The sequence below is a fragment of the Apium graveolens genome, chromosome 5 (genome assembly GCF_009905375.1).
Source record: "Apium graveolens cultivar Ventura chromosome 5, ASM990537v1, whole genome shotgun sequence".
NCBI classification, from domain to species: Eukaryota; Viridiplantae; Streptophyta; class Magnoliopsida; order Apiales; family Apiaceae; genus Apium; species Apium graveolens.
The window spans coordinates 3,069,027-3,095,871 of record NC_133651.1 but is presented as its reverse complement, the minus strand read 5'-3'; the positions used below and the strand labels follow the sequence as shown (position 1 = coordinate 3,095,871).

The window sequence follows — 26,845 nt, the reverse complement described above, 5'->3', positions numbered from 1 at the left end:
TAATTTTAAAATTTATACCATGTTAAATTTATTATATATGAACAATGTTAAAATTTTAAATTATTTAGATTCACAAGGTAATTTCAACTTCGGACTCAAGTAAAAGTTAAACCTTTATAAATGAATATGTCCGAGACCGAATTTTTTTATTAATTTAACGGGATTATTTATTTATCGAAATTAAAAATACACTGTATTTATTATGTTGAAACCGGAAACAATTATTTATTTGACGAGATTATTCGTTTATCGAGTCCCCGGTAAAAGTTCGAAAAACATACTTTGTAATGACCCATGTTCACGTAATTTCGACCCAATTGGAAGCCCAAACAAGAACTATCAGTCCATGACCCGACTAAGCTCTGTCAATGGAGGTCAGTGTAACATTCATGGCGCCAAGCTCATTTTTTCAGACTTTTACTACAAATTATCTAAACCACTCTATATTTTTACACAAATTAATATATAAATGTAAATAATACTTGTTGAAAAAAAATGCTCACTCGTTTTTTATTTAGGCGTTTCAATCACACAGCTGCAATCATCAACATTTATACAGGTTACTTCTCCCTTTTTAGTTTCTAATTATTTTATTATTGCATAAAATGTTTTAAAATTGCATAAAATGTTTTATTATTATGTTGTTTTCGCTCGGGGTCTTGGTCTCGATTCTGAGTTCGATACTCGCTCACCTATTATTGACGCTGATAAAAGATTAATAATTTCAGATTATGGGACACATTTTAGAGTACTTGAAGAATGCAGAATTTCACCTAATTTAATAACTGCAAGCAGAACTCATTCTAGCATTATTAAACTCGGTTATGGAAGGTGCCCGTCTCTCGTGTCGTTGCTCGTATCGGTTTATATATCTTGTAATAGACCAGTTTTTGCTCGACGATTGTTTGATGAAGTTCATTGTTTGGAATTTGGTGTTGTTGAGTCCAATTTGATGATTGCGAAATTTATGAAGATAGGAGAGTTTGATGTTGCGAAGAAGGTGTTTGAGAAAATGCGTACCCGAGATTTGGTTTCGTGGAATTCAGTAATTGGAGGTTGCGTTAAAAATGCGCATTATGAGGAGGGATTTAGTTACTTTAGGAAGATGTTGAGGTCGAAATTTGAACCTGATGGTTTTACGTTTGCATCCATTATGACTGGATGTTCACGAACTGGAGCTCTTGATCATGCTAAGTGGATTCATAAAATGATGATTGAGAGAAAAGTTGAACTTAATTACATTTTGTCTTCTGCACTGATAGACATGTATTCAAAATGTGGACGAATTGAGGAGGCCAAGGCGATTTTCGACAGTGTTCAGAAAAAAGATGTTTCTGTTTGGAATTCTATGATTAATGGCTTTGCGGTTCATGGGCTTGCTTCTGATGCAATTGCAATATTTGCAATGATGGAGGAGGAAAATATTTCACCAGATGCTATTACTTTTATAGGAATTTTAACAGCATGTAGTCACTCGGGTTTAATTGAGCAAGGTCGCAAATTTTTTGATCTGATGGAAACCCGTTACTTGGTTCATCCACAAATAGAACATTATGGAGCAATGGTTGATCTTTTGGGCCGGGCCGGTCTTTTAGAGGAAGCTTATGATGTAATTAAGAAAATGCTGGTGGAGCCTGATGTTGTAATATGGAGGGCATTCCTTAGTGCTTGCAGAACATACAGAAATTCTGATATGGCTGAAGTTGCAGTAGAAAAGATATCCCGTCTTGAGAGTGGAGATTATGTCTTGCTATCTAACATCTATAGCTCTTTAAGAGATTGGGATAGTGCTGCAAGAGTTAGGGATGGGATGAAAAGGAAAGGGGTTCGTAAAGGTAGTGGAAAGAGTTGGGTTGAAACTGGTGGATTAATACACCACTTCAAGTCCGGTGATCATTCACACCCTGAGACTGCAGCAATATACAAGGTACTAGAACGATTGATATCTCGAACAAAAATGGCGGGGTTTATCCCTAGCACAGACCTTGTTTTAATGGATATATCCGAAGAGGAAAAGGAGCAAAATCTTAATTATCATAGCGAGAAATTGGCAGTGACCTATGCCATACTTAAATCAAGCCCTGGAACTGAAATTCAAATTTCAAAGAACCTTCGTACTTGTATTGATTGCCACTATTGGATGAAGATAGTGTCTCGAATATTAAACAGGGTCATAATTGTAAGGGACCGGATCCGCTTTCACCGGTTTGAAGGTGGTTCATGTACTTGTGGAGATTTTTGGTAGTCACTCTTAATTGCCTACCTGGTATAGCTCAGGATCTCTTGTAAGTTATTCAAAGTGATGCATGAAGGATGTGATAGCATGTTTTGTGACCGGGATGGGTTGTACCCTGTTTGCTCAGATTTTCTATAAGTTAATGCAAACCAGCTGGTTTGGCTTCTTCAGTGAGCAGAGTAACTGAGGTTGGTTTTTGTTAGGAGTCTGGTCTGCACTTAACCATCCATAAGCAAACTTCTTGCATGCTTCGCCTTCTGGTTCTGGGGTTCTCCCTTTTACGTTTTCAACCCTATTGATCCGAGTTTCCTTCAGGCTTGTTGCAGCATAGTGTGTGCAGCGTAGAAATTCAAACCACAATAAATTGATGTAGCATGTACATTTATTTTATACATAAGCATTGCAGCTGCTACTACTAAGTTTTCATTCAGAGTGCGCACTGGAGATGATGTGGAGACCTTTGCGCTGCTTAAGTGATACTTTTGAAAGGTTTCTTCATTATTACGTTATTTTTCAGTCAAGCATTGCACTTGCACTGTTTGTGATTATTAGTTGCTTTTGACTTTTGCATGTATTTGATGGAGCATGTACAATACTAACATGGTGACTTCTCATTTGAATAAGCAGACAGATTCTAAACTTTTGTTTAAACAAAGATGTATGAAAATATATTGTTTTTATGAAAGAATTTTAAAAAATATTTGCAGAAATTTGGAGTACTGTTAGTCAGGAACAAAGGGACTCTTATGAAGTACAAAGGTTTGTTACTTGTGCTTGACTTACTTTTAGTATATCACTGACCACAATTGCACTCAGTACTTTGTTAAAAATATATTTTATCTTTTACCATATTCAGATGTAGTTTCCCCCACAAACTAGGTTGTGATTGTATTCCAAACTCTGATAAAAAAGGTTTCCTAACAGAAAATGAAAAAGAATAATAGACTATTAGACCATTACTCTATCAAGAAAATCATCCAAGAGGACTAACTACTGCATGGCTATTTCAGTTCTACGGGATATCAGTATATCACGAGTGGAATGCTAAACCTGTTGCTCTGCAATTATTAATCCCCAGAGGCATCTAAAATAGTTGCAGTGCCAAAAGACTCTTTCTTTCATATTTTTGCACTAGAGGTTGCCAGCTGCGTGGCTATAAGGTAAATAATTTTATTACTCATATTATTCTAATTTTTCAGTCATATCTACAGGATTAACCATCTTATTAGTTAATAATCTGAACTTATCTAAAAATTGGTTTCTTACTAAATTTTTTGTAGCTATTGATCCTTGTATGGTTTTGTTTTGATCAGACAATTCTAGGCCATGATATCTCTATCTTTGGTCAATACTAGATCATGAGAAGTCGTAATTGCACTAGCTAAATTAACAGTAGGGAAAAACAATTGCAACATAAGTTTGGCGCTTGTTGGTCAAGTGGCATCATGGCTGATATATACGAGGAAAACCTGCAAATTACTTTCGACACCAAACATCCCCAGAAGATGGTTAATTCTGCATTTTCTGCAATTGCTAAAATGACTGCAATTGTCGAAATCCAGATGTGTGAAAAGTTATAATTAAGAAAGGAGGAATTTTAAACCCTTAAAATTTCTTAAACTTTGGTGGTGCGTTTGCAGTATGCCCTGATATGAGGTTGTAAAGAGTGTATCATTTAACATGTCCGATGATACTATTTTGCTTAAGTTTAATGTATATAACTGCATTGCTGAAAGAAAGGGACCAAAACATAGTGCCAAAGAACAAACTTAATAGTTCTTTAAAGTTAGCTCTCCTGGATAGGAATGAGGGGCAATCTGCCTCCATAAGTCTGTGGAAGCTGGCTTTCCTCAATGTCCTCAAGCAGCGTTGCTTTCAGTTGCTTATTTTCCACAAATACAATCTGTATTTAAATTAACCAACATGAGAATATAATAACTAGCTATGCTGTATATGCGCAATTTGTGCTTAACAGAACCTTCTTCCTTTGAGCTACTCGAACACACGTTAATCTTTGATATTACCTTCTTTTTTGTATTATTGTCAATGAATGGATAGACCATCTTCCAAACTTTCATGAAGACATATGGCACATGGACAATATACAGTTTCCCCAGTCTTTCAGGGTAGCAATCCTGCCATTAACACAAGTTAATTAACTATACATAATGTCAAATGTGATTAACATGTAATAATATCATTTTGTATGACTGCAGGAGCTCCCAGATTTTTAAACAGTGTCATTAATGTGCTGATGGTGCAAAAATATCGGAGTAAAGCTGATGACCAGACCTGCAATATGGAGAGAGAACCAAGCATTCCTCGAACATCACAATTTGAGTATCCCCATCCTTTGAGATCTGCAATGACTACAAACTTTTCCTGCCCCGTCGGCATTCTGGTTTGCCAAAGATTGACTTTGGTAAGTATGTTATTCGATCAAAATTATTCGTGTCTGTTTGAGATGAGTATTGTGTGTGTTTGAGATGAGTGTTAAAATGATATACCTTGAGCATAACTTTTCAAGTGCAAATACTGCAAAACCTGAAGTTTGAAGAGACTACAGAATGAGATTTTAGAACTAGCCGATTTAATCTAAGCAGAAAGGTTTTATCTTAAGCTTAGAAAACTGAAGTAATATAATCAGAATAGTGGAAAGATAAACATACGCTTCAACTCATCAACGCCTTTTTTGTTTTGGAAATGTTTGCAGCCAAAAATGACAGTTATTGGACGTCCTTGTTTATCAAAACCCTGCATAAACTGCTTATTCTGCGCAATCTCATTTTGGATTTCATGTATGGATATACGACCATTTGGGATGAATGATCTTTTCCATGCCAGATATTTTAGAAGCATGGTAGAACCTTTTTCTACATCATGGTCGCGCGCTCTTAAAAATCTTCTGAGCGTTAAGTTGTCTACATCCTGAAAACCAATCAATTTTAACTGAAACTTTGATAAAAATGCTAGTAAACACAAGTTATTACACAACTGCATATAGGAAAAGGTTCATATTTGTGCAATAGTTGGACTCAGAACCTTCACGGAGGGATCATGCTTTTCAGCAAAGTTTCTCATGGCATCCACTTTGCTTTGCTCCACCATATCATTTTTTCCATCATATTTGACAGTCATCTCTGCTGCTGCTCCTTCCTTTCTCGTTATTTGTTCAGAATCGTAGCCAATTCTTTGCTCCATCAGTACTTTTATCGCTTCCTGAACTGTCTAATACCGAAAAATATGTTCAGTGTATGTGTTTATAAACTTGGTCACAGACTAGGTGTATCTGTGTGTTAGAAGTTTGATGGTGGATGCATAAGAAGAAGATCTAGCTCAAGTAGAAGAGAAGGAAGGAGGTATAAATGCAGAATAAATAACTATAGATAGCCAGCTTTCTATCTAGCTTGTAAATAAATTTCCATTTGAAGAGTCAAAAATGGCTTACATTGTCAGGGTCTCAGGGAGACTTGGAATGTAGAATTTTATAATATCACATGATAGCACCAGTATGCATGTACTAGTAAAAAAATTCAAAGCTCATGTTACAACTACATGCTATGTAACCCGGACTCTTCATTTTATCTTGGAGTGCCCGTGTCAGACACTTGACACTCGGACATAAACAGTCGGATTTGGATACTTATTTTAAGCCAAGAACATGTACATTTTTCAAAATGTTGCCGAGTTTGACACTTGCACACGTATCCATATCGGACACTTACGCCGAGTCCGAGAAACATAGACTACAAGTGATATATGTCTGATTCATTGTTGGTCAACTACTTATATTAGCTGTTTGTTAGTTACTTGCTATAGCTACATAAAGTCAGATCAATCATCTAGAAGAGTAGAACTAAAATATCCAGATCATGTTAATGCCGACTCACATTTCTGATTTCACTCTAGTGTACAGTCTGAACAATAATTGAATTAAAATTTTTTCCCAGCTTGTGCAAATTATTTATGGGTCCTATGATGTGAAGTGAACAGAGTCGAATCCAGATGTGATATTGTTTTCAACTTTGTTTATTATGAGCAAGAATTTAACATGTGATGTTGCAGACACTTATGGATTTTATAAAAAACATGAAATTATTCGCAGGTAAGTTCAAACTCTCAGATTTAAATTATTATTCTTGGTAGAAAGACAACTTTTGGAGGGTCTGTTTGTCATATGTTTTTCTTAAATTCTGGTTAGAAAGCAGGTAATTTGGAGTTAATCTAGTATTATACGCGGTCTGGTCAGGAGCAATCACAGGAGCAATCGCTGAAAGTTTCCACGATACACAGTAGGATTTTTGATGCGAATACATAGAGGGTTCATCGCAATCACTTAAAATTTCCGCGATACACAGTAGGATTTTTGATGCGCATAGATAGAGGGTTCATTGCAATCACTGAAAATTTCCGCGATACACAGTAGGATTTTTTATGCGCATACACAGAGGATACATCGCAATCACTGAAAATTTTCGCGATACATGATAGGATTTTTGATGCGCATACATAGAGGGTCCATCGTAATCACTGAAAGTTTCCACGATACACACTAGGATTCTTGATGCGCATACATAGAGGGTCCATCTTTATACGTACAGCTAACATTTCTGCTAACTAATGAAAAGAAAGCATGAACATGTTGGATCTGCAAGCAGATGAGTAAGACTAGGCATGTTGGATAGGAACTAATGGCAGTTTGCCTCCATAGATTGCTGGAATCTGGCTCTCTTCAATGTCTTCCATTAGTGTCTCTTTCAATCTCTTGTTTTCCACAAACACCAGCTATGTATCATTAACCAACCAAATTACTCAGCATTAGTACTTTAATTTCAAATTAACATTTCATTCAAACAACTCATGATCAGTAACTTTCTTTTACCTACCGCAAAAGTTTGTTGTAGATGCACATGCTTTAAACGTTTTAGAGAGATTTTAGCCTAACAAAACTTTAAAAATCAAAGCTTAAATTCTTGATGATTATGTGAATGAAGGACTTCTCCAAATATTCCTTTGCAGAATATTTAGTGATAAAATTTCAGTTTCAAAATTATTTCACTTAGTTTAATAGATTAATGCATGAATTATCAAATAAGGTAATCTAGACACACGTTGGTGTAGTAGTATCTCCCTCATTTCCTCTACGAAATAAAGAACAGTTAAACCTCTTTAGAGTAATGAGTCGGAATAAAAAAAAAATATTACTTTAATTAGTTCATTACTTTACCGGGAGTAAAATACACTGTGTCCATTATATTGGGACCGGAGAAAAATACTCCCTCCGTCCCACTAGATTCTTAACATTTCAAATTAAAAGTTCGGCACGCATTTTAAGGCTCTTATTTAGTATAGTTTCATAACTTATTTTTAAAATTTTCTTTTTCTGAATAAAAGTTCAAACATTAAATTTTTATTCAAAAAAAAAAAATCTTAAAAATAAGTTATGGAACTATACTAAATAACTGCCTTAAAATGCGTGTCGAACTACCTACCGGGACGGAGGGAATATTATTTTAGCGAGCTTATTATTTTATCGGTTATGATTTCATCGAGGTAATATAGACAAGATGAGTCGAGTGTGTGAGTGTGTTTGATTAGTTAAAATAACGAAAGTAGTAATATAAACAGTGTTAGGAAATCATACTTTTTTCTTGGAATTATTGTCGATGAAGGGATACACCAGCTTCCATACAGTCATGAATATGTAAGGCACATGGACTATAAACAATTTCCCCAATCTCTCCGGGTAGTAGTCCTGCAATTTAACAACCATTTTGTCAAATTTTAAAATTCAAAGATTTCAAACTTTTGATCTCTTTTCATTTCTTGAACCTTCAATTTCAATTTTCTACAGAACATCAAATTAATAAAATAATGAAAGAGTAATTCAGTCGAAATGTCAGTTTTGACGTAACATCGCAAATAATTAAAAAGGTAAGCACAAACACTAAAATTTTGTGTCGTGTAAATCGTATTGTTTCCGAAATTGCCGAGCACAGGGAGACGGATACCTGCAAGATGGAGAGGGCAGCAATGTAGCTCCTGATGTCAGTATTAGAGTATCCCCATCCTTCTAGATCAGATATCACTACAAACTTTTCCTGTCCTGCTGGCATCCTGTTTTTTTATAGGAAGTTAAGGTTCTGTTTGGGATTGCTGTTAAAAATTGTTGTGCTGTTAGAAAAAGTGCTGGTGAGAAAAGTGCTGTTGTAAAAATTAGGTAATTTTTTTGATACGTATATGTGTTGATGCAAAAAATTAAAAATAATGATGTTTTTAGTAAGGTTTGATGGTGAAATCAGCATCTGCTTCTCGCAACACCTGAAAAGCAGTTTTTTGCTAAAAGCATGGGAGACTTGCTTTCTCTAACAACAGCTTTTAGGCCAAAAGCACTTTTCCGAAAAGCAGGTTTTAAATTTTAACAAACAATTTTTTAACTGTTTTTCAGTGAAAAGCTGCTGTTGCTGCTGCAACAACAATACCAAACACACCATAAATACCATTTACATTATTAATCAAAATTATAATAATATTATAATCATAATTGTGAGGTTTAAAATTAATATTATATTATAATAAAAGTTAATCTTATGACATTAATATATTTTTTGTTAGTTAAACACACTTACGTACCTAGATTCAGACAAAAAAAATTAATGTTAAATATATCCACGAAAAATTATGGACAAATGATTACAATAATCACTTATCATGCATTGACTTAGCCCCATTTGTTTAGCCATGAATGCTCATAAATGATTTCTTATGTGACCGAATCATACATTTAGTTTATTTGTTTATCATTTTGTTTAAATGATTCATGTGCTGCTACCTACCTTTTTATCATCCTTTATATTTCACATTTATATTTTATTATTATTCCTCTATTTTATAATATGTCGATTGATTTTTTTGCATATAATTCTAAGTTATTTAGCCGCATAGATAATATATATCTTTTAATTTTTTTTTTTCTAAATTAAAGTTTTAGTTATTTATTTTTATTAAAAAAAATGTTGAAAACTATTATTTTAAGTATGCGATCAAAACACTTAGAAGTGTGTGCATAAAAATCAAACGTCATATTAAAAAAAAAGAATGAGTAGCTCAATATTTCTTCATACATTCTTATATGGTGCTACACTTAAATTTAATATTCAATACTACATAGATTCTAATATTGTAAATATTCAGTCTTAATTTTTCAATATATAATCGCAATGTTAATCATTAAGAAATCATGAAAAAAATTATATACTAAACAATCTTATTCATTTAACATTCAGATTTTCGATTCATTTAGATTATTCAGAAATATTAATAATTCACATATAAATGTTTCAGATATGCCAAATGACCCTTAGTATGAGCCAGATTAGTATTAGAAATTTAGAATATTAACCGCTATTACAATTGTTTTAAGTTTTAAGCTAGTTTCAAACTTTTTATCAATTGAAGTTTAATATTAATTACTACTAATCTAAAAATTAGTGTTGCACTACTGATATCAAACTTCTGTTACCTGGAACATGTTTTTTCAAGCGCATAGACTACGAAACCTGCAATACATCAAAGCTGATGAGCTCATATACATTGCATTTACGGGACTGTAAAGGTGATGGAAGAGAAGTGATGATGAACATACGCTTGAGTTCTTCAACACCACCGCCAGGTATCTTTTTCGGAAAATGTCTGCCGCCTAATAACACGGTGATGGGGCGTCCTTGCTTGTCTTCTCCCTGTAAAAACTGCTTGTTTTGTGCCAGGTGATTTGATATTTCTGATTCTGATATGTAGCCTTTTGGCATGAACGTTTGTTTCCAGTTCAGATACTTTAGAAACATTGCATTGCCTTTTTCTATGTCATGATCTCTTGCCCTGAGGAACCTCCTCAGTGTAGAATTGTCTACTTCCTTCAATCACAAAAAAAAACAAAAAAATTCTGCATACTTATCGGCAGCGAGTTGAATAACATAAGATCATGTTGAGGACTGTAAGGTTTTAAAGCGACTCGTCACTTCATGGTATCAAAGCTTGGTTTGAGGAGGTTCTGAGTCCTCCCACCGTAATTTGTTTCATGTTATGATATCAAAATTCGGTTTAAGGAGGTTATGAGTCCTCCCACCGTAATTTGTTTCATGTTATGATATCAAAGCTCAGTTTAAGGAGGTTCTGAGTCCTCCCACCGTCATTAGTTTCATGTTGGGGCATTCGTCTTTCTGTGACATCTTAAGGTTAGCGAACGAGAGTTAAGCTAGAGAAAGATTTGTTAATTACCTTAACAGATGGATCATGCTTTTCGACAAGCTTTTCTCATACAGAGTTAAGTTAGAGTAAGATTAGTTAATTACCTTAACAGATGGATCATGCTTTTCGACAAGCTTTCTCATAAGATCAACTTTGAAATCCTCTTCCTGGTTGATATGGCTACCAATATTGTAGTGCATGACTAATTTGTTATCTTCATCTTGTTTATCTTCCTGGACTGTTTTATCAGAATCCATTCCAATATTACTTATTGGCTTCTTCATCACTTGCCCTTCCATTTTTTGCAGGGTTTTCTGGGATATATATTACTACTAAAGCTTGCTATATGCATGAACAAAATGAATATGGTACCACATACTGCAAATATATGTAGGCAAATTATCCAAGACCAATTTGGTTGGGATATGTTAAATATATGATCTTATTGGGGTAGATGAACTGGTTACTCAATATGATATCAGATTTTAGGCTGGCGGACAATTATACCCCAAAGATGGGCGCTGATGTTCCACTCTTCGACCCATAAATGGGCCTTCGAGTGAGGGGAGTGTTAAATATATGATCATATCGGGGACTTCCTCTAACACATTAAAATTTTAATTTTAGATGAAACTGATTACTCAACAGGATAGACAGCCGCAATATTTCATTACGGCTGACGCAAATCGCAATATCGCAATAAAAATTGGGTAAAAACTATCGTAATAAAATATTGTGACTGGTATATCCATCCAATGAAAGTTCCCATATATATAGAATAATATGTATTATTGTAACTCAAATATATGAAAGAGATGGAGAGGGCTCTAAGGAGCTGACATGGGGCTGCAAGAAGTCTGAAGACTTTAATATGTCAATATATTGACGATGATGTTACATAAATATATCTACACAAGATAGGATTTATTTTGATGAGCGACCAAGTTTTCCAGGCCACCGGGTCATGCAGCATTAAAAATCTCTGGACTCTCCCTCTACACAAGTTTTGTCTGTTTTCTAGTAGCAGTAAAAGAACAAAAACAGTTTAATCAATTATTTTACACGTTTAGGGTCATATATATATAAATCTCTGAATTTGACCTAACATGGTGGGACAAGTGATCTGACAATATTAAAAAACAGGCAAAAATAATTGAAAGTAATTTACAAGCGAAAATGTTAAATCGAGAGTTTTTTTTAATTTTTAGAGCAAACATGTTGTGAAAGGACATTATTACCCCCACATTAAATTTCCAGGGGTTATTGATGTACATTCAGAGTGGGCAGTTTAATCATTTTACGGTTTATTTTTGGCTTAATGACTTTTTGGCCCTTAAAGTACGGGTCGTTGTACTTAACAGCCCCAAAAGTATGAACTCATACCCTTTGGCCCTTAAATTATTATGTATCGTTCCCTTTAGCCCGTATCGGTATTTAAACGACATCTAGGCCCATATCGGAGGGTAAAAATATTTTTTACTAAATTTGCTCCCTGACGATTGATGTCTTTGTATACTCTTTGAACCCTAGAGTTGCGAAGACTTCAGTTCCTCTCAAATTAAACTTCATAAACTCAATATTAGTAGTGATTATAGTGGCGATTAACAATTTTCGAGCTTGGATTGTGCGGATCATTCAATACATATAGCGGTGACACTTCTGTTGGTATTTCTCTTATCCTCCTATTATGTTTTACTGATAAATAACGTATATTTTGATCGATTGGTTCAATATAATGCCTAAAACTCTTAGTATGTGTGTTCTTGTGAATGTTTATCCAGTTATTATGTTGACCCAATCTTTGTTTTCCTTTGATTTGTTTGTGTGTTATACCTAAAGACTAAATAATGTAGTCGGATATATATATTTGTGTGTTAAATGTGTTTACATCCATTTATTTTATGTTAAAGGTGATGATGTTGTAAGTTTATCTTTGTTTCATGGGGGGAAGTTAAAGTGGGTTCCAAGAACTGAATATGTAAGAGGTAAAGTCACTGTGTATCATATCCGAGACCTTGATGAAATTAGTTTAGAAAATTTTAGAGCGGGGACTAAGGCGTTGGGTTATGAGGGCTTTGGTTCTTTGTATTTCAGACTGCCTATGAGAGAGTTGGAAGTGGGGTTAGTGTTAGTAAAAAATGAAATAGATGTATCTACAATGAAGTCTTATGCTTTAGAGAATGTTAATAAGATAGATGTGTATGTCCATCATTCGAATGAGGAAGAATCGGTGTCATTTGAAGATCAAATTGTTCAAAGGGGTGAAGGAGATGACATCAATGATGTTGGAGATTGGAGTGATGAAATTGATGATTATGACTTTGTTGATAGTGACTACTCAACTGGCAGATGATGACCTTCTTTTTTCTAAGAATGTTGATGAGGAAGTGGAATGGATTGGTAGACTTAGGCAAGGACTTGGTCTAAGTGAAGAGAGACAGGTTGAGAGGGATGTGGACATGGAGGGTGAATATGACAGTGATGACCTGGAAACCATGAAAATGAAGATGCCAGTATGACTGAGAAGAGGAGAAAAGCATTTCCAGTGTTCAAAGAGAAAGAAAACCCAAAGTGGAGAGTTGGAATGATATTCACTGATCATAGACAGTGCAGGGAGGCAATATAGAATCATAGTGCTACTGAGGGGAGGGTCATAAGATTCAGGAAATGTGACAGAACTAGGGCCAGGGCTGTGTGTCAACCACCATGTCCTTGGACCTTATTTGTTTCATTAAATTTTGACAAAAGCATGCAAATAAAAACTGTGGGACCAGGTATATTTTATTCCTTTTTCTTTGTCTTCTCTATTGTACCTTTTGGATTGTGTATAGAAACTATGTATAATGTAATACATTATTGACCATTTCTTTATTGTAATTGTAGACCATTTGTTGGGAAAACACAACTGAAATCTGCACCTTTCTTGTCTCATGGTAGATCTGTAATCAACCAGGTGCTCTTGCAGAAGCACTACAGAAGATCAAGAATGAGAAAAAGACAAAGATGCAGGACCTTCAACAAAGGGGAAAAAGGACCCATGAGATGCAACTCTTTAACTTTTATCTAGTTATGCATTTATGCAGTTTGAAATGTTGCTAAAACAATTTATGTTTTGATGGTATTGATGTTTTCTATCTTTTGCTTAGAACTATGTAATGGGATGTAATGTTGGATGATGAACTTAGTAATGAAATCACTTTCTTTTGCAACTGTGATACATTTTCATTATAATATTTCAGTACAATGTTGGAAAATTTGAACTGCATAGTCATACATCAAGAGCTTCATTACTACGACAACAGATTTATTTAGGGAGTTCATATCCCTTAGTCTTCGATTCCACTTCATTGTTCAGCAACACAAACAACAAGATCACTGCAATGATGAGCATATACACCGAAACGGGGATTCTCTTCTTCACCTTCATTTCAGCAATAACATCTAATTTTGCCAAATCATCCTCTAACTTCTCTATTTTTCTCAACAATCCGGGAATTATGGTTCTGGACCTTGGGCACATAGGGGGATCGAACTAGAGATGGAAGTTACAAGAATTCCTCCTATCATCCTGCAAAAATTTGGGGGAAGAACTTAAATAACCTTTAAGCAAAGTTAACTTCATGTCATGTACAAACTTGATTACCATGAATCGAAAATAACCCCAGAAACGCCTTCCCGGATTCGCATCTGTCCATGAGGTTCTTAGGATTGTTGTGGCACCGCACTAACAATGGGGATTCATGTTCATGACCTTTTCCACAAAATATATACTGATACATACATTTATCAGTCTATTATATAACAACAGGGGCTATTGGGTTTGGCGGGAGATTATTCTGTGTTTTGGAGGGAAGCAAATTTAGTAAACGACGTTTTTACCCTCTGGGTTTGGCCGATATATCGTTTTACTGCCGAAAAGGATTAAAGGGAACGATACATAATAATTTAGAGGCCAAAGGGTATGAGTTCATATTTTTTGGGTTGGTAGGTACAACCGCCCATACTTTAAGGGTCAAAAAGTTATTAAGCCTTTATTATTTTTGGAAGTTAAAAATTAGCTCTGAACTTTACATTTTTTTATAAAAAGAATAGAAAAATAATCAAAATACACCATTTCTGGTCTCCAACTACCCAAAATACTCAAAGACGGAATTAACATTCAAAATACTCACTTAGTACATATATGAGGGATGCATAAATATGTTTTTATTTTTTACAAAAAAATATGCACGCATGACAAGCGTATCCGTTTTTTTTAATTGAGTACGCATGTTTACATTGCTTATGATATATTTTGTCAATATGTGAAGCATGTAGTCAAATTATAAGCATGATAATATTAGGCATTAAATATATAAGAAAAATATGAATTATGACCCTTATTCTCACAATTTGGAAGGAGAAGTATAAGCATGATAATATTAGGCATTAAATATATAAGAAAAATATGAATTATGACCCTTATTCTCATAATTTGGAGGGAGAAGTCCCAAAATCTCACAAGTGCTGTGATATGACCTTTTCAATCACTCAAAAACGTTACTAATACTTGCGTTTCTAGTTATTACAAAATAATATTGCTAGTTCAGTGGTTGAGTGGAGGATTTGGAAGCTCTCTGTGCTAAATAAGTAGGGTTCAAACCCCCAAACACCAAATTAATTTTTTGAACCACCAGGTGTTTTCTTTTAGACAAATGCATGAAACAAATGCGTTTAACTCTTAACGCAAAATTTAAATGTGTTTTCTTCCTTAATTCATACATTAATAAATTTAGTTTACAATAGTAAACGCATTAAATAATTGCGTTATTTATTATGGATAGAAAACGCAAAAAAAAAGTTGTGTTTCAGAGTGATAAAAAAGACCATATGCCCGAACTTGTGAGATTTTGGGTCTTTTATTCCCAAATTGTGATACTAAGGGTCATCACCCGAAAAATATTGAACACACATGTTTAAAATGCGTGTCCATATTTCTAATTAGTAAAAATGTTGAATACGCATGTTCAGGATGCGTGTTCATTATACGGTGGTGTCGACATGTATTTTAATTTTTTTTGAAAGAAGTATCAATATTTTGATATAACATTCATTAGACCGGAATTTTTTTTAATTAGTATACATCTCAAATGCAATAATATATTAAAATGATTAATTTGATAGTTTAACCATAAAATTATAAAATGCGTGCCTGAATGACAATGTACACAGATGAAGTAATATATAATAATGATTATTTTGGAAAATAAACCATAAAATAATATTAGAGTTTCAAAAACATTCTCAAATTGGTTACCAAATTCTAATAGGTGAACATTTCGAGGATACATGTAGTTCGAATAATAACATCATGCATTAATATATTATTTATAAACATGGATCTGTTTTAAATAGCATGATATAATATAATGAATATTTTGGTACATGAATTCCTTTCTTTTTTTGACATACTATAAATGAATTCTAATTTATCTAAAAAACAGCATTTTTGTGCTTGATGTCTCAAATTACAGGTAAGCTTTATTTATTTAAATAAAAAATAAATCTAAATATTAGGAGACAGGTCACGGGATCCCTATGACCTGATATTTTCTTTTTCTTGAAAGGACCGGACCTCATGGGTATGTTTCCTTTTTATTTTACAATGCGAAGGCGGATTCATGTTGGGGTAAAGTAGTTAAAAATGAAAAAATGTCCAAAATATACTATTTTTCAATTTCAAGTGCCCAAAAAAACCACCGGCGGAAGGACTGTCCAAAATACCGACGAACTGCGCATTTTACAGATACTTATTTCGTTTTTTAAAATTTTTGCAAAGAATATGCATGTCTGACATGCGTATTCACTATTTACTGTAGTAGTGAATACGCATAAAAAAAGGAATGCGTATAATCATGCGCATTCAGTCGGTAAAATGGGCACTCCCTCCCGCCAAATGGTATTTTGGGCACCAGCCCCCTAAATGTTGGGTATTTTGATTTTTTACCCGTTAAAAATTAGTGATTTTTATTAAAATTTTAAATTATAAATACATAGTTTTTATGAAGTGTTTTTACTAGAAAGTGATAAACGTCCCTATAATCCTTGTAATTTTTTATAATTTGAGTCATATTAAATTTTTTTATAGCTATATAATTACTAATTGAAGATTAAATGATTGAAATACTAATTTTGAACACATAAATATCAAAAAAAATTGAAAAGTCCAGTAAAAATGAAAATTTTTTTTTAAAAAAAATTGAAATACCAACTTGTAACTTAATCACTTAAGTACATGGTGCCGTCTCCGAATCCGCCCAGACTATGCAATAATAGTGCAGCATTATTGGGGACGTACACATTTCTTACTCATGTACTACTAAAAAAGCAGGGCCAGAAGGCAAAAAATATCAATGAAACGTACCAATACCGGTAGATATTTTTCCGATAATAGGGATATTTCAATAACACAATTTTACATGTTTTTCTCTGTGCTTCAATTTCTATAGATACTGAGTAGGTACATTTATAAATGCATATGGCTCAAGCCCATGTGGGTTTGTTTTAGCTGAGCTCACAAGCAATTTCGCACTCTCACAAAATCATACCCCATCATTTACACCACATTTTGTACTCTAATATTTATCAGTAATCTGCCAACAACTTTCTAATAACCTTCAATATAATTTTGGTGGTCAGTAGCTCAACTCTCATAAATGCGACCTTATTTAAGTTCATCATAATTATTTCTGGAAATTAATCTGCCAATTCAAAATTCCTCAACTTATCATAATTAAGTTTCATTATGTGGAGAGCGTGAGACGGTTCGGCTCGGTTTCTCGATAAAACCGGAACCGCAACTATAAATCTAATCGTTTTTTGCTCAGCCTCACTAAGGATGCATCATTTTTCTTCTTCGACAAAATTCTCACTGTCGATATATACAAGGTACACACTGGACCAGTTGTTAGGACTCTAGAGCCCTTTCGAGAAACATGAATGATGCAGCTTGTAATCGCAGCCCAGAATAAACAGCTCGAACTAACGTACTTGCTAACTCGCGTACAATCTTTACTAGCTTGCCAGTAAATTAGTAAAATCAGACTGCAGATTAGTTTTATACTTACAGTTGCAGATGTAAACCACTTAGATACGTTTATTCCAAAAAGAATTAGAGTTTGATTTTACATTCTATTTTCAGGATACTGCTGATCATTCTTGAAGGACAAAAGAACCCTCGATCCTTTTTTCCATAGACTGAGTATTAAAATTTAAAGGAGAGAACATGCCTACAAAACTCGAGGAGGGTGCAGGCCGGAACTCATAAGGACCGCCTTTTACTCCCCAAACCTGCAAGGTTAGTGAACAAGAAGATCATGACAAGTCTACGAAAAAAGGCCATAACAAAAACTTTTCCCATTTAGTGTACTACTACTCTACTAGGTAATTCAACTATTTATGGGGATGGAAGCCTATAGGCATTTACTAACTTGATTTCCGTCGTCATCATAACCCCTGTCCCATGAATGTATTTCATTGTTTTTCAAGACTGCAAGTTCTGATGTGCAATATGCTGCCCCATTCTGTTAGACACGAGACCATAATATAATGCAACTAGATAAATAAGAACTTGTTCTCAATACAACTCAAAGTAGTGTGCACAGCAGATATCATGTTCAGGAAGAGGTCAACTGCATAAAAAGTCAAAAAAAAATTGCAATTAACAGCTACGTACCCATGAATTGGGGAAACCATCTGGGGGAGTGGAGCCTTCGTATAAGCAGGACTTCCCTCGGTCACATCGTTTCAGATGTATGGTGGTCAAATGTTCTGCAATATCCTGCTTATAACGCAAAATTAACATAGCACACCTTTATACAAAGGATCAGTGAAACAATCTTGTGCACACTTCTAAAAGTGTCCCAAATCCCAGATAATTATCTATAGAAACCGTAAGAAACTTGGTTTTATTAAATTAACAAGACTCTGAATTTAGAAATATTGAGTACACTGGTAAGCATTATTGCTAACCACAATGATGACCACATAATGTCCTAGCTATATTTACAAATCAAGGGTTTAAAGGTAGTTCTGATCTAGGTTTACCTTTTTGTGGTAGAAAAGAATTCATCTGGATTGCTAACCATTACAAACAAAGATGACCAAAGGCAATAAACTAGTGTTTAGTGTTGCCTACTCTAGGGGGGTCGGGGATATTATTGTGCATACTTAGGTCTGGCACCATGATGCCATCCTGGTCATGGAATGACAATTTCAACAGTGGAGCAAAAGATGTGGATTCTAGTGATATGTATGCACTAAACTGTTAGCGGGTTGGGGTGGCTTCATTATAGGGTGGTGGATTAAAATTGGTAACAGAGACAAAGCTGCAATTGACTGGGATTTTAGGTACTAATAGAAAACTAACAATGACACCATACCTACGGTAAGAAAAGGTACGCTTCGTGCTTAGACAAACGAAAAAATGTTTCTTTCCTGTTGCATATTACTTGCACATAGCGCAAGCAAAGAACAGTTGTTCTAAGAGACCAAATTTCCCACTTAACAGCTTTGAGATTGATAGCATTTCTCTACGTAGCCATCTGAGTTTCATATTTTTAATATCACCATACTGTACAATTCCAAAATCAAGTGTCGATTTTTATTTCCAGAGCTTGGTTTGAGATATAATTATCCAAACAATTATAGCAAAACAAACAATTATAGCAAAACTACACATTTGACATGATAACAAAAGATATTAAACCATAAAAAATAAATGCAATTTGTGTGTAGGCTGGTGCACTGGTACAAAAACCACAAAAAAATCTGATACGAACCTCGTTACCACACACCAGCATATGTGAATTTTAACGTGATCTGGGAATGTGAAAAGGAGAGAGGGTAGAAAAGGTTGAAATGTTCAAGTACACAACAGATTAAGATTACAAGCCATCACAGCCTTACTTTTCACCAGCTACCTAATCTCCCAAGATCTAATATTTCAAGCAACATTTTATGCAAAGGGCAGTAAACACATAATAGAAACCTGGCCTTTGAACGCACTACATTGCAAGTCATATCGAGATGGACTTTTCATATTGTATACCTAAATGAAAATGGGAGCTGAAACTATTAATTACTTCAAATATATCCTAAATGATTTGGACTTTGGACAATCGAATACCAGATATTTCCTATAACACGAGTGCAAGTAAATAACAGGAGATCAAAATTTAAAAAGATTATAACAGGCTCAAGAAAGAAAGATGTCACTGCGCTTAGGATTACTAAAAAGTACAAGAGCCACAAAAGGATTTGAAATAATGGAGACCAACCCAGATATCAAGTATCTAGTCACACGTGTTCAATATATCGAAACAGATTCCAGTAGCTCCACTTTGTACCTTCTTCTAGTTTGGCTTCAGACTTTGAATTCATACTTAAAAAGTTTATACCTTGACATCTGGTAACACACTAGTATTAGTTCGATAAGAAGAGAACATCTGTACTTTAGGCCTATGAACTCAGGTAATTCCGTTGTGCCATATAAGGCTCTTGCCAATTTATCTAATATTGGACATGTTACTTAGGTTGCCACAATGAATGCAGTGTTTCTATCCATTTGGTACATACAGTTTCTTCAATGCCCACTCTTTGTAAAATCTAGGTGCCAGTACATGGATATAGGAAAACCAAAATTTGAAAGTTCAATGAACCTAAAACTTACCCCGATGACTTCTTCAGGCTGTGGCCTCTGGTCCTTTGGCCGATCACAGAAGTTTTTGTACTCCTCCGCATCTCGAATGGCATACGTACTTAACTGAAGAAAACAGAGATATTTGCATATTGCTTGTTAAGAACAAATATACAGAAATCCACTTGCAAAAATATAGAAACAAAACAAAAGGTTTCTTTTCAGGTTTTTGTGGGAGGTGAAACAATTCTCTACTGCTTGTTACTATGAAGTCTATAACTGGAATGCAAATTCACGCAGCAATACTTTTAACATTAAGAGCAAAATAAATTTATTCAATATACAACAGATAAGAATGGTCTCCTAAGATAGAGTCATGGATGATGTATCAAGTTATAGCTATTGTAAATTATCATTTTTAGAGTTAATTTCATTCTATACTTATTTATCTTCTTTTTCCAAATCCATATGCATGGCAGTTTTATTTTTATAATTGTGCAGTATAGGGAGAGTGGGTCTGATATTATAGTATTAGTAAATTCAAAGATGTTTAAAGAAAAAAGTAAAAAAGCACATGATTTGGAGAAATGTCTTTTCCTTAACGAACAAACCATGTGGCTAAGAACAATTACCAAGCATATCTTATTCACTCATTGTTCAAGTAATTTCGACACAAGTAAAGTTGGGAGTTGAAAATCGCTACGATAAAGGCACTCCTAGTCCTAGTGGTAGAAGTGATCTAGAGTTAGGAGATAATAGTCAGGGCTATTAAAATTATAGCATTTGTCTTAATATTGTCTTAATATTAGTAATATATTTTCAAAAATATATATATGAACTTGATTTTATGAATTAGTGCATATTTCTCTTCCAGTCTGGACCCGTTGATGCATGACAAGTTGACAATTACAATAACATTGATAAAAACTATACCAAAGATAAATTGGGTAGATTAACTGCAGAAAATCCACTATACCAAGGAAATCTCAACTAAACACACAAGGGTAAAAACCTATGTATAGCAACCCGAGACAAGGACTAAGTCAATATTCAATAACTATCTAATATTTCAATAATAACTAAGACTTAGATACTATGTTAGGGTTACATGGCTTATACAAGGAATAGAAACTCTAAAACATAACCTAACTTAATGGACCAAGGCCCAAAACAATGGGACCTATTATTTATTAGCTACATTTTTAATAACTTTTAACCCCACAAAAAAACAAACATGTAAATACACTAATCCTCTGCCAAGTTTAATTAAAATATTTACTATTAAAATAATGTTCCTTTTTCCATTTCCCAACACCCATACTTGCCGACATACGTTAAATAAGCCCATGATTTTCAGTTAAAATTGCTACAAGGAATTCAATCCTCAACATTATACATTATGCACTTTGATAAAACTACAGATACTTAACATGGAGCTAGAAATTAAAAAAAGAAGAAGTTATATTTATAAATTAAGTTATATTAAGGAAGGTGACTGATTTTAAACTCCTGGTTATGTTTTACACTTTCACTTCATAATATCTGTAGATTATAATTAATCAAGCTCATGTACTAGAAAAGCTGTTTATTTAGTACTACTGAACTAGTATAGAGCAAAAGATATTGATCAAGATAGTTTCCTTTTCATTAGCATAGGTTTAGGGTTCTACATTTATACAAGGCGATTAAATCTTTTAATATTTACTGTGATAATCTCTCTTTTTTTAAGGAAATGTTTTTCAATCTGGGATATCCTTATGCAAGGTTCACTTTCCTGGACAGAAAGAGGACAAGAACTAACAACTAAACAAGCGAAACGGAGGGATTAAATGTGCTATAAAAGAAGAAGGTCAATTGTCGGGCGAACCATATGGCCCCCAAAAGAACTGCTGTAATCGCTTCAACCCGGAAAGATAAAGAGCCGCTTCGCTTGTAACCGGTAAAAAGCCGGTTCTTAAGCAGGGGAGGTCAAAAAGCTTTAGCTTTCTGGTCAAAAGCTTTATTTTTTGCTTAGCGCTAACAACTATATTGAACTTATGAGATTTTAGTTCTTAGGTTGTGATCAGTTATCCATTCTTTATTCTCCAGGTGGAAGTTCCTAGGGATAACAATTTATTTGCAGTTGAAACACCCTAGTTTCTATCCGTGGTAAAAAAATTCCTAAAGTTAATCCACCCAAGTCATCTCATTTGACTGTTTTTGTTCCATATTTCTTTTTATTCAATCATTTTCCTGTAGCACACTTGCACTTAATTATTTTAATCAGGAATTTATATATTGATAACATGCAGTATAAATCTGATTGGTCGGTATCTATACTCTTACTCTTACTCTTTAATCTCGGGTCCAATTCCCTACACCTACATAATTAAATAAAATTTATTTACTTGGTTTCGCATCAATCTCGGGTTTGATTCCCTATAACTACATAACTAAACAAGATTTATTAACTTGGTTTCACTTCTTTGGTTTAACAACAAGCTCGAGTTCAATTATAGTTTCATCCAATTTTAGATACAATTCTTCCCATAAGTTGTGTTTTTTGAAATATGCTGTTATTCTAAATTAATTAGTAGATGGATAACTGTCTCATTTACATGATTTCTTTTATTATTTGCTCAAAACCTGAGGCCTTCTTTTATTACTAACTGGAGATTGCATAAGAGCTTCTATGCTGATTTGAGTATACACCTTTATCTCAATACCCTTTCGCCTGTCCTTCATTTTTAGGGTTGTTTTTGTGGTTGCAAAGTGAAATACATGGCAAAGGAAGATTTTTGGAAGGAGGACTCCAATGATCAACTTTATGTTCCTCCAAAGTCAAAGAGAATAGCTAAAACTAAGAAGATGGAAAATGATGGGTGGGGATCAAAACCCCTTATTGAATTTTTAAAAGAAATTGGCAAGGATACTGACAAGAAGATTTCTCAACAGGATTTGACAACCATTGTCAATGAATATGTCAGCAAAAATAACCTTATTAAGCCATCAAAGAAAAAGAGAGTTGAGTGTGATAGATGGCTTCATTATCAGTTTGGAAAGATGTTTGTGCTTCGCATAAAAATTTATGAATTGCTGTTTCCACACCTTGCTGAAAACCGAGATGAGTCATCATAGGATGAAGATTCTGCCAACTCTGAGGAGTAAATTGAGAGGACAGCGTCTCGGAAGCGAAAAGCTTTGGTTCTGGCGAATAAAGTTGCCCCGAGCTCAACAAAGGTTCCCGAGACTCCAAAAAGCTGCTTTGCATCTATAATTCCTGAAAAATCAAGCTTTTTTATTTGACGAGAAGTTTGATTCAAGAGCTTCTGAAGGATCCTGTAGCATTTGAGAGTAAAGTAGTGGGAAGCTGCGTGAGGATTAAATCTGACCCACGTGACTTATCCCAGAAAAACTCCCATCAGCTTCAAGTAACAGGTACTGCTTATTATTTGTATATAGGTGTTTTGGTGCTTATGCTATATGTTGTGTTTCCAAGTACTGCTTGTATTTTCACTTTAGTATAATCTTTCAACACATTCACTTGACTCATAAGGCACAGCTGGCAAACAGCACCAACCCAAGTTATGCAAAGGAACTCTTGTTGAAGGATTATGGTCATGTGGACTGATAGTGTTCTGTTTTGAATGTTTGATAGGATATTGATCAACATAAAACTCTGTCTATGCTTCCAAGGGATAATAATCAGCAGATAATTAATGAATTGATTTGTTCCCAACGTCTAACTGAGCTTACACTTGAAGCCTTTCGAGATTGTGATCTACATATACTTATTAGTTATATCCATTCTCAGCTACATACTTAAATAATATTTACTTATTATTAACTCATTACTCTTAATTAAGAAGATACTACATGTTATTGTGTTCTGAAATTTATAATATACAAGTATGTTAATATCAATTATTTATCTATTATACATATTATAACTACACCTTCAATATTAATATTGATACCTTTTTACGAAGTTTCTTAGATTCTTAATAATTGACTTTTTCTTTGAGATTACAGCCTAGTATTTTTTATTATCTACACCATTATAAATAAGTTATATAATTCTCAATGTGAAATACTATAAAATTGTAAATCATTTGTACTCAAAATAGAGGTAATAGACTGTTCACATCTAAAGTTCAATATCAGGACCGACTAGTATTTTTAATAATTTAATAAAATAAGTATTTAAACTCCACCATGCTTCGCACGGGTATATCAAGTTATCATAAAGGGCCAACATAGAATAACATCCCAAAAAATGTTCATATAGAGGGATAATGGCACACTGAAACTTAAATAAAAAGGTAAGGCAATGAAATAGACCGCAATGCAAACTTTAATCGTAGATTAAGAATTCTTTCTTTAATAACCTGGCACAATACACAATTACTCCGATTCCAGATAACTAATATGTGAGCTGTTAGTTACATAAATATAATATTAATTGTTTGGGAAAAGAAGCAACTAGCTACTGATGAAATGTGAGATAATTTTGTAGAAATCCCCCAAGTCAAAAAACCAAGCACAGGATCAAGTTAAAATCACATATTTGAGATAAACAAAAAAAATTGACAATCTTAGTAACAATTATTAATGAAAGAAAATTAGCATGTGGGAAAAAAAAAACGAATGATGAATTATGTCACCTCAACATCGCATTTCATCTCCTTTGGACAAGGCTTCACCATTACAAATCTCTGCAATGAGATAAATGTCAACTAACATTAGCCATTAGGGACAATGTTTTGGATAAATGCTGATACTTATAATTTCTATTCAGGTATATACATATATAAGAAACAAACAAGCAATATCGAAACATGATTAATATACAAGGTGTACCTGCCGAAAAGGTTTATTAGGAGTTCTCCAAAATGCCTGCAACCAAAACAGATATGCCTCCCAATCAATCAAGCAAAACAATCTTATTAATTATTACAAAGAAAAGAAACGAACAAACAACGCAATACTAACTTGCTCAAAATACAGGACTTTTGAACCATCGACCATATCTGCAGCCGGGCATGAAAGCCATCTCCAACAAATTAAACAATCAATTGTAAATATCTAATCAATATCCAAGCCAACAGAGCAATAAAAGAACTTAAAAACAAAATGAAGACATTAAAAGCTCAACTAATTATATCGTAAACAGCACAGGTAAATGCTAATAACTCAACTAATTTTAATATACAAAAACCAAAAGTACATACCTTAAATTGAAGAAATTATCAGGATCTCTAGAAGCCTGGTCCTTCGAAAACTACGCAAAACAAGGCATCCGATTACAGAAATGCAGTGACAACAGTTTTATCAAGACAAGAATTAGTAACAATAGTAGAATTTAGCCAACGAAATGTTGGTGCAGTGGCTGAGCTCTTGTACCCCTTGAGGAAGTTCAGGAGTCCGACTTCTGCGTGCGTGTGCTTGTGTAATCAATTAGCAAAAAATATAGTAGAATTTGTCCCCTGCCCCAACAATTGTTAATAAAACTACGAAAGTGAAACGAAACAACTAAATAGGGACGGAGGGAGTAATATTTATAAAATAAAGAAATTATCAGGATCTCTAGAAGCCCGGTCTTTCGAAAACTACGAAAACAAGGCATCCGATTACAGAAATGCAGTGCCAACAGTTTTATCAAGACAGGAATTAGTAACAATAGTAGAATTTAGCCAACGAAGTGTTGGTGAGCTCTTGTATCATTTGCGGGAGGTCAGGCTCCTCGTGCGTGTGTGTAATCAATTAGCAAAAAAAATACAAGAATTTACTACCCTGCCCCAACAATTGTTAATAAAACCACGAAAGCGAAACGAGACAACTAAAAAGGGACGGAGGGAGCAATATTTACGAAACGATATAAAATAGAAATGAAGAGACCTTTTCGCCGTTGAGAGATTGAGCAACGAGACGAGCGTGGTCCCAGCGAGTGGTGGACTTGGTGAAACGCTTAACCAAAACAGCGCCTCCGATTAGAAGCAGCGCCTTCACTACTAAACCACTGGCTCGGCCCCACCCTTTGTTATCTGACCCCACACACATCCTTCTCGTTTGCTGCTAGTACAATTCTACTTTAATTACACATTGAAAATCAGTAGAAATGATGGACTAGATTTAATTAGTTCAGTTTGTCAAATTGTTATATTGAAATTTTGAAGCTAAAAATAATCAGAATGAGAAAAGAGGGATTTTTAAACTGTTGAGATTATAGAACATAGTTACACGCATAAAATGGCCTATACATGATGATATATGCTTTGTCTTTTTGTTTATCGATTGCAACTGGATTTTAGACGTGTGATTCTGGATAATTCAATATTACTTGTACTCTGGCCCTATTTGCAGCTGGACTGGATTTCAAATTTACACGAAAACTAGGGACGGACTCCCAGTTAACCCGAAAATTTATTTGAACGTATACTCAATTTTTTAGGCTCCAAGAGTGTTGTTGAAAAATGTTGTGCAATTAGAAAAAGTGCTGGCGAAAAAAGTACTGTCTGTTAGGTAAATTTTTTTAATTTATGCATATTTTTAGATATTATATATAAAAATAATGTTTTTGAGAAGATTTGATGGTGAACTGATAGATACTTTCTGTAAAAGCTGAGACAGCTTTTGCTAAAAGTATGGGGGACATATTTTTGCTAACAACAGCAGACAGCAGTTTTTAGAATTTACAAACATTTTTC

At 34.1% G+C, this 26,845-nt stretch overlaps 4 protein-coding genes across 5 annotated transcripts; 1 reads left to right on the top strand and 3 right to left on the bottom strand.

Moving 5' to 3' along the window:
- The first annotated feature begins 380 nt into the window (after positions 1–380).
- LOC141661986 (pentatricopeptide repeat-containing protein At5g50990) lies at positions 381–5,084 on the top strand. Of its 2 annotated transcripts, XR_012550191.1 has the most exons (6): positions 381–559; positions 729–2,725; positions 2,944–2,995; positions 3,247–3,396; positions 4,453–4,658; positions 4,950–5,084. XR_012550191.1 is itself a non-coding variant. In XM_074469025.1 (2 exons), exons 1-2 carry the CDS (start codon positions 496–498, stop codon positions 2,243–2,245), a joined length of 1,581 nt encoding a protein of 526 aa, XP_074325126.1. In that variant the 5' UTR covers positions 381–495; the 3' UTR covers positions 2,246–2,856. The 2 variants fall into 2 exon arrangements, 1 of the variants encoding a protein (XP_074325126.1); XM_074469025.1 differs by lacking the exons at positions 2,944–2,995; positions 3,247–3,396; positions 4,453–4,658; positions 4,950–5,084 and having other exon boundaries at positions 729–2,856.
- On the bottom strand, positions 3,889–5,437 carry LOC141661988 (uncharacterized). The gene is made up of 6 exons (XM_074469027.1): positions 5,279–5,437; positions 4,906–5,164; positions 4,744–4,780; positions 4,529–4,634; positions 4,261–4,371; positions 3,889–4,139 (listed from the first exon to the last, which is right to left on the bottom strand). Exons 1-6 carry the CDS (start codon positions 5,435–5,437, stop codon positions 4,023–4,025), a joined length of 789 nt encoding a protein of 262 aa, XP_074325128.1. The 3' UTR covers positions 3,889–4,022.
- A 1,087-nt stretch (positions 5,438–6,524) lies between these two features.
- On the bottom strand, positions 6,525–10,873 carry LOC141661987 (sec14 cytosolic factor-like). The gene is made up of 6 exons (XM_074469026.1): positions 10,588–10,873; positions 9,882–10,149; positions 9,759–9,795; positions 8,248–8,353; positions 7,881–7,991; positions 6,525–7,021 (listed from the first exon to the last, which is right to left on the bottom strand). The coding sequence occupies exons 1-6, from the start codon at positions 10,780–10,782 to the stop codon at positions 6,905–6,907; spliced, it is 834 nt and encodes a 277-aa protein (XP_074325127.1). The 5' UTR covers positions 10,783–10,873; the 3' UTR covers positions 6,525–6,904.
- A 6,652-nt stretch (positions 10,874–17,525) lies between these two features.
- Positions 17,526–26,424, bottom strand: LOC141661985 (chromophore lyase CRL, chloroplastic). Its single transcript, XM_074469024.1, has 9 exons — positions 26,037–26,424; positions 25,370–25,419; positions 25,131–25,191; positions 24,999–25,034; positions 24,803–24,853; positions 20,193–20,285; positions 18,198–18,302; positions 17,953–18,045; positions 17,526–17,812 (listed from the first exon to the last, which is right to left on the bottom strand). The coding sequence occupies exons 1-9, from the start codon at positions 26,196–26,198 to the stop codon at positions 17,675–17,677; spliced, it is 789 nt and encodes a 262-aa protein (XP_074325125.1). The 5' UTR covers positions 26,199–26,424; the 3' UTR covers positions 17,526–17,674.
- Positions 26,425–26,845: the final 421 nt, after the last annotated feature.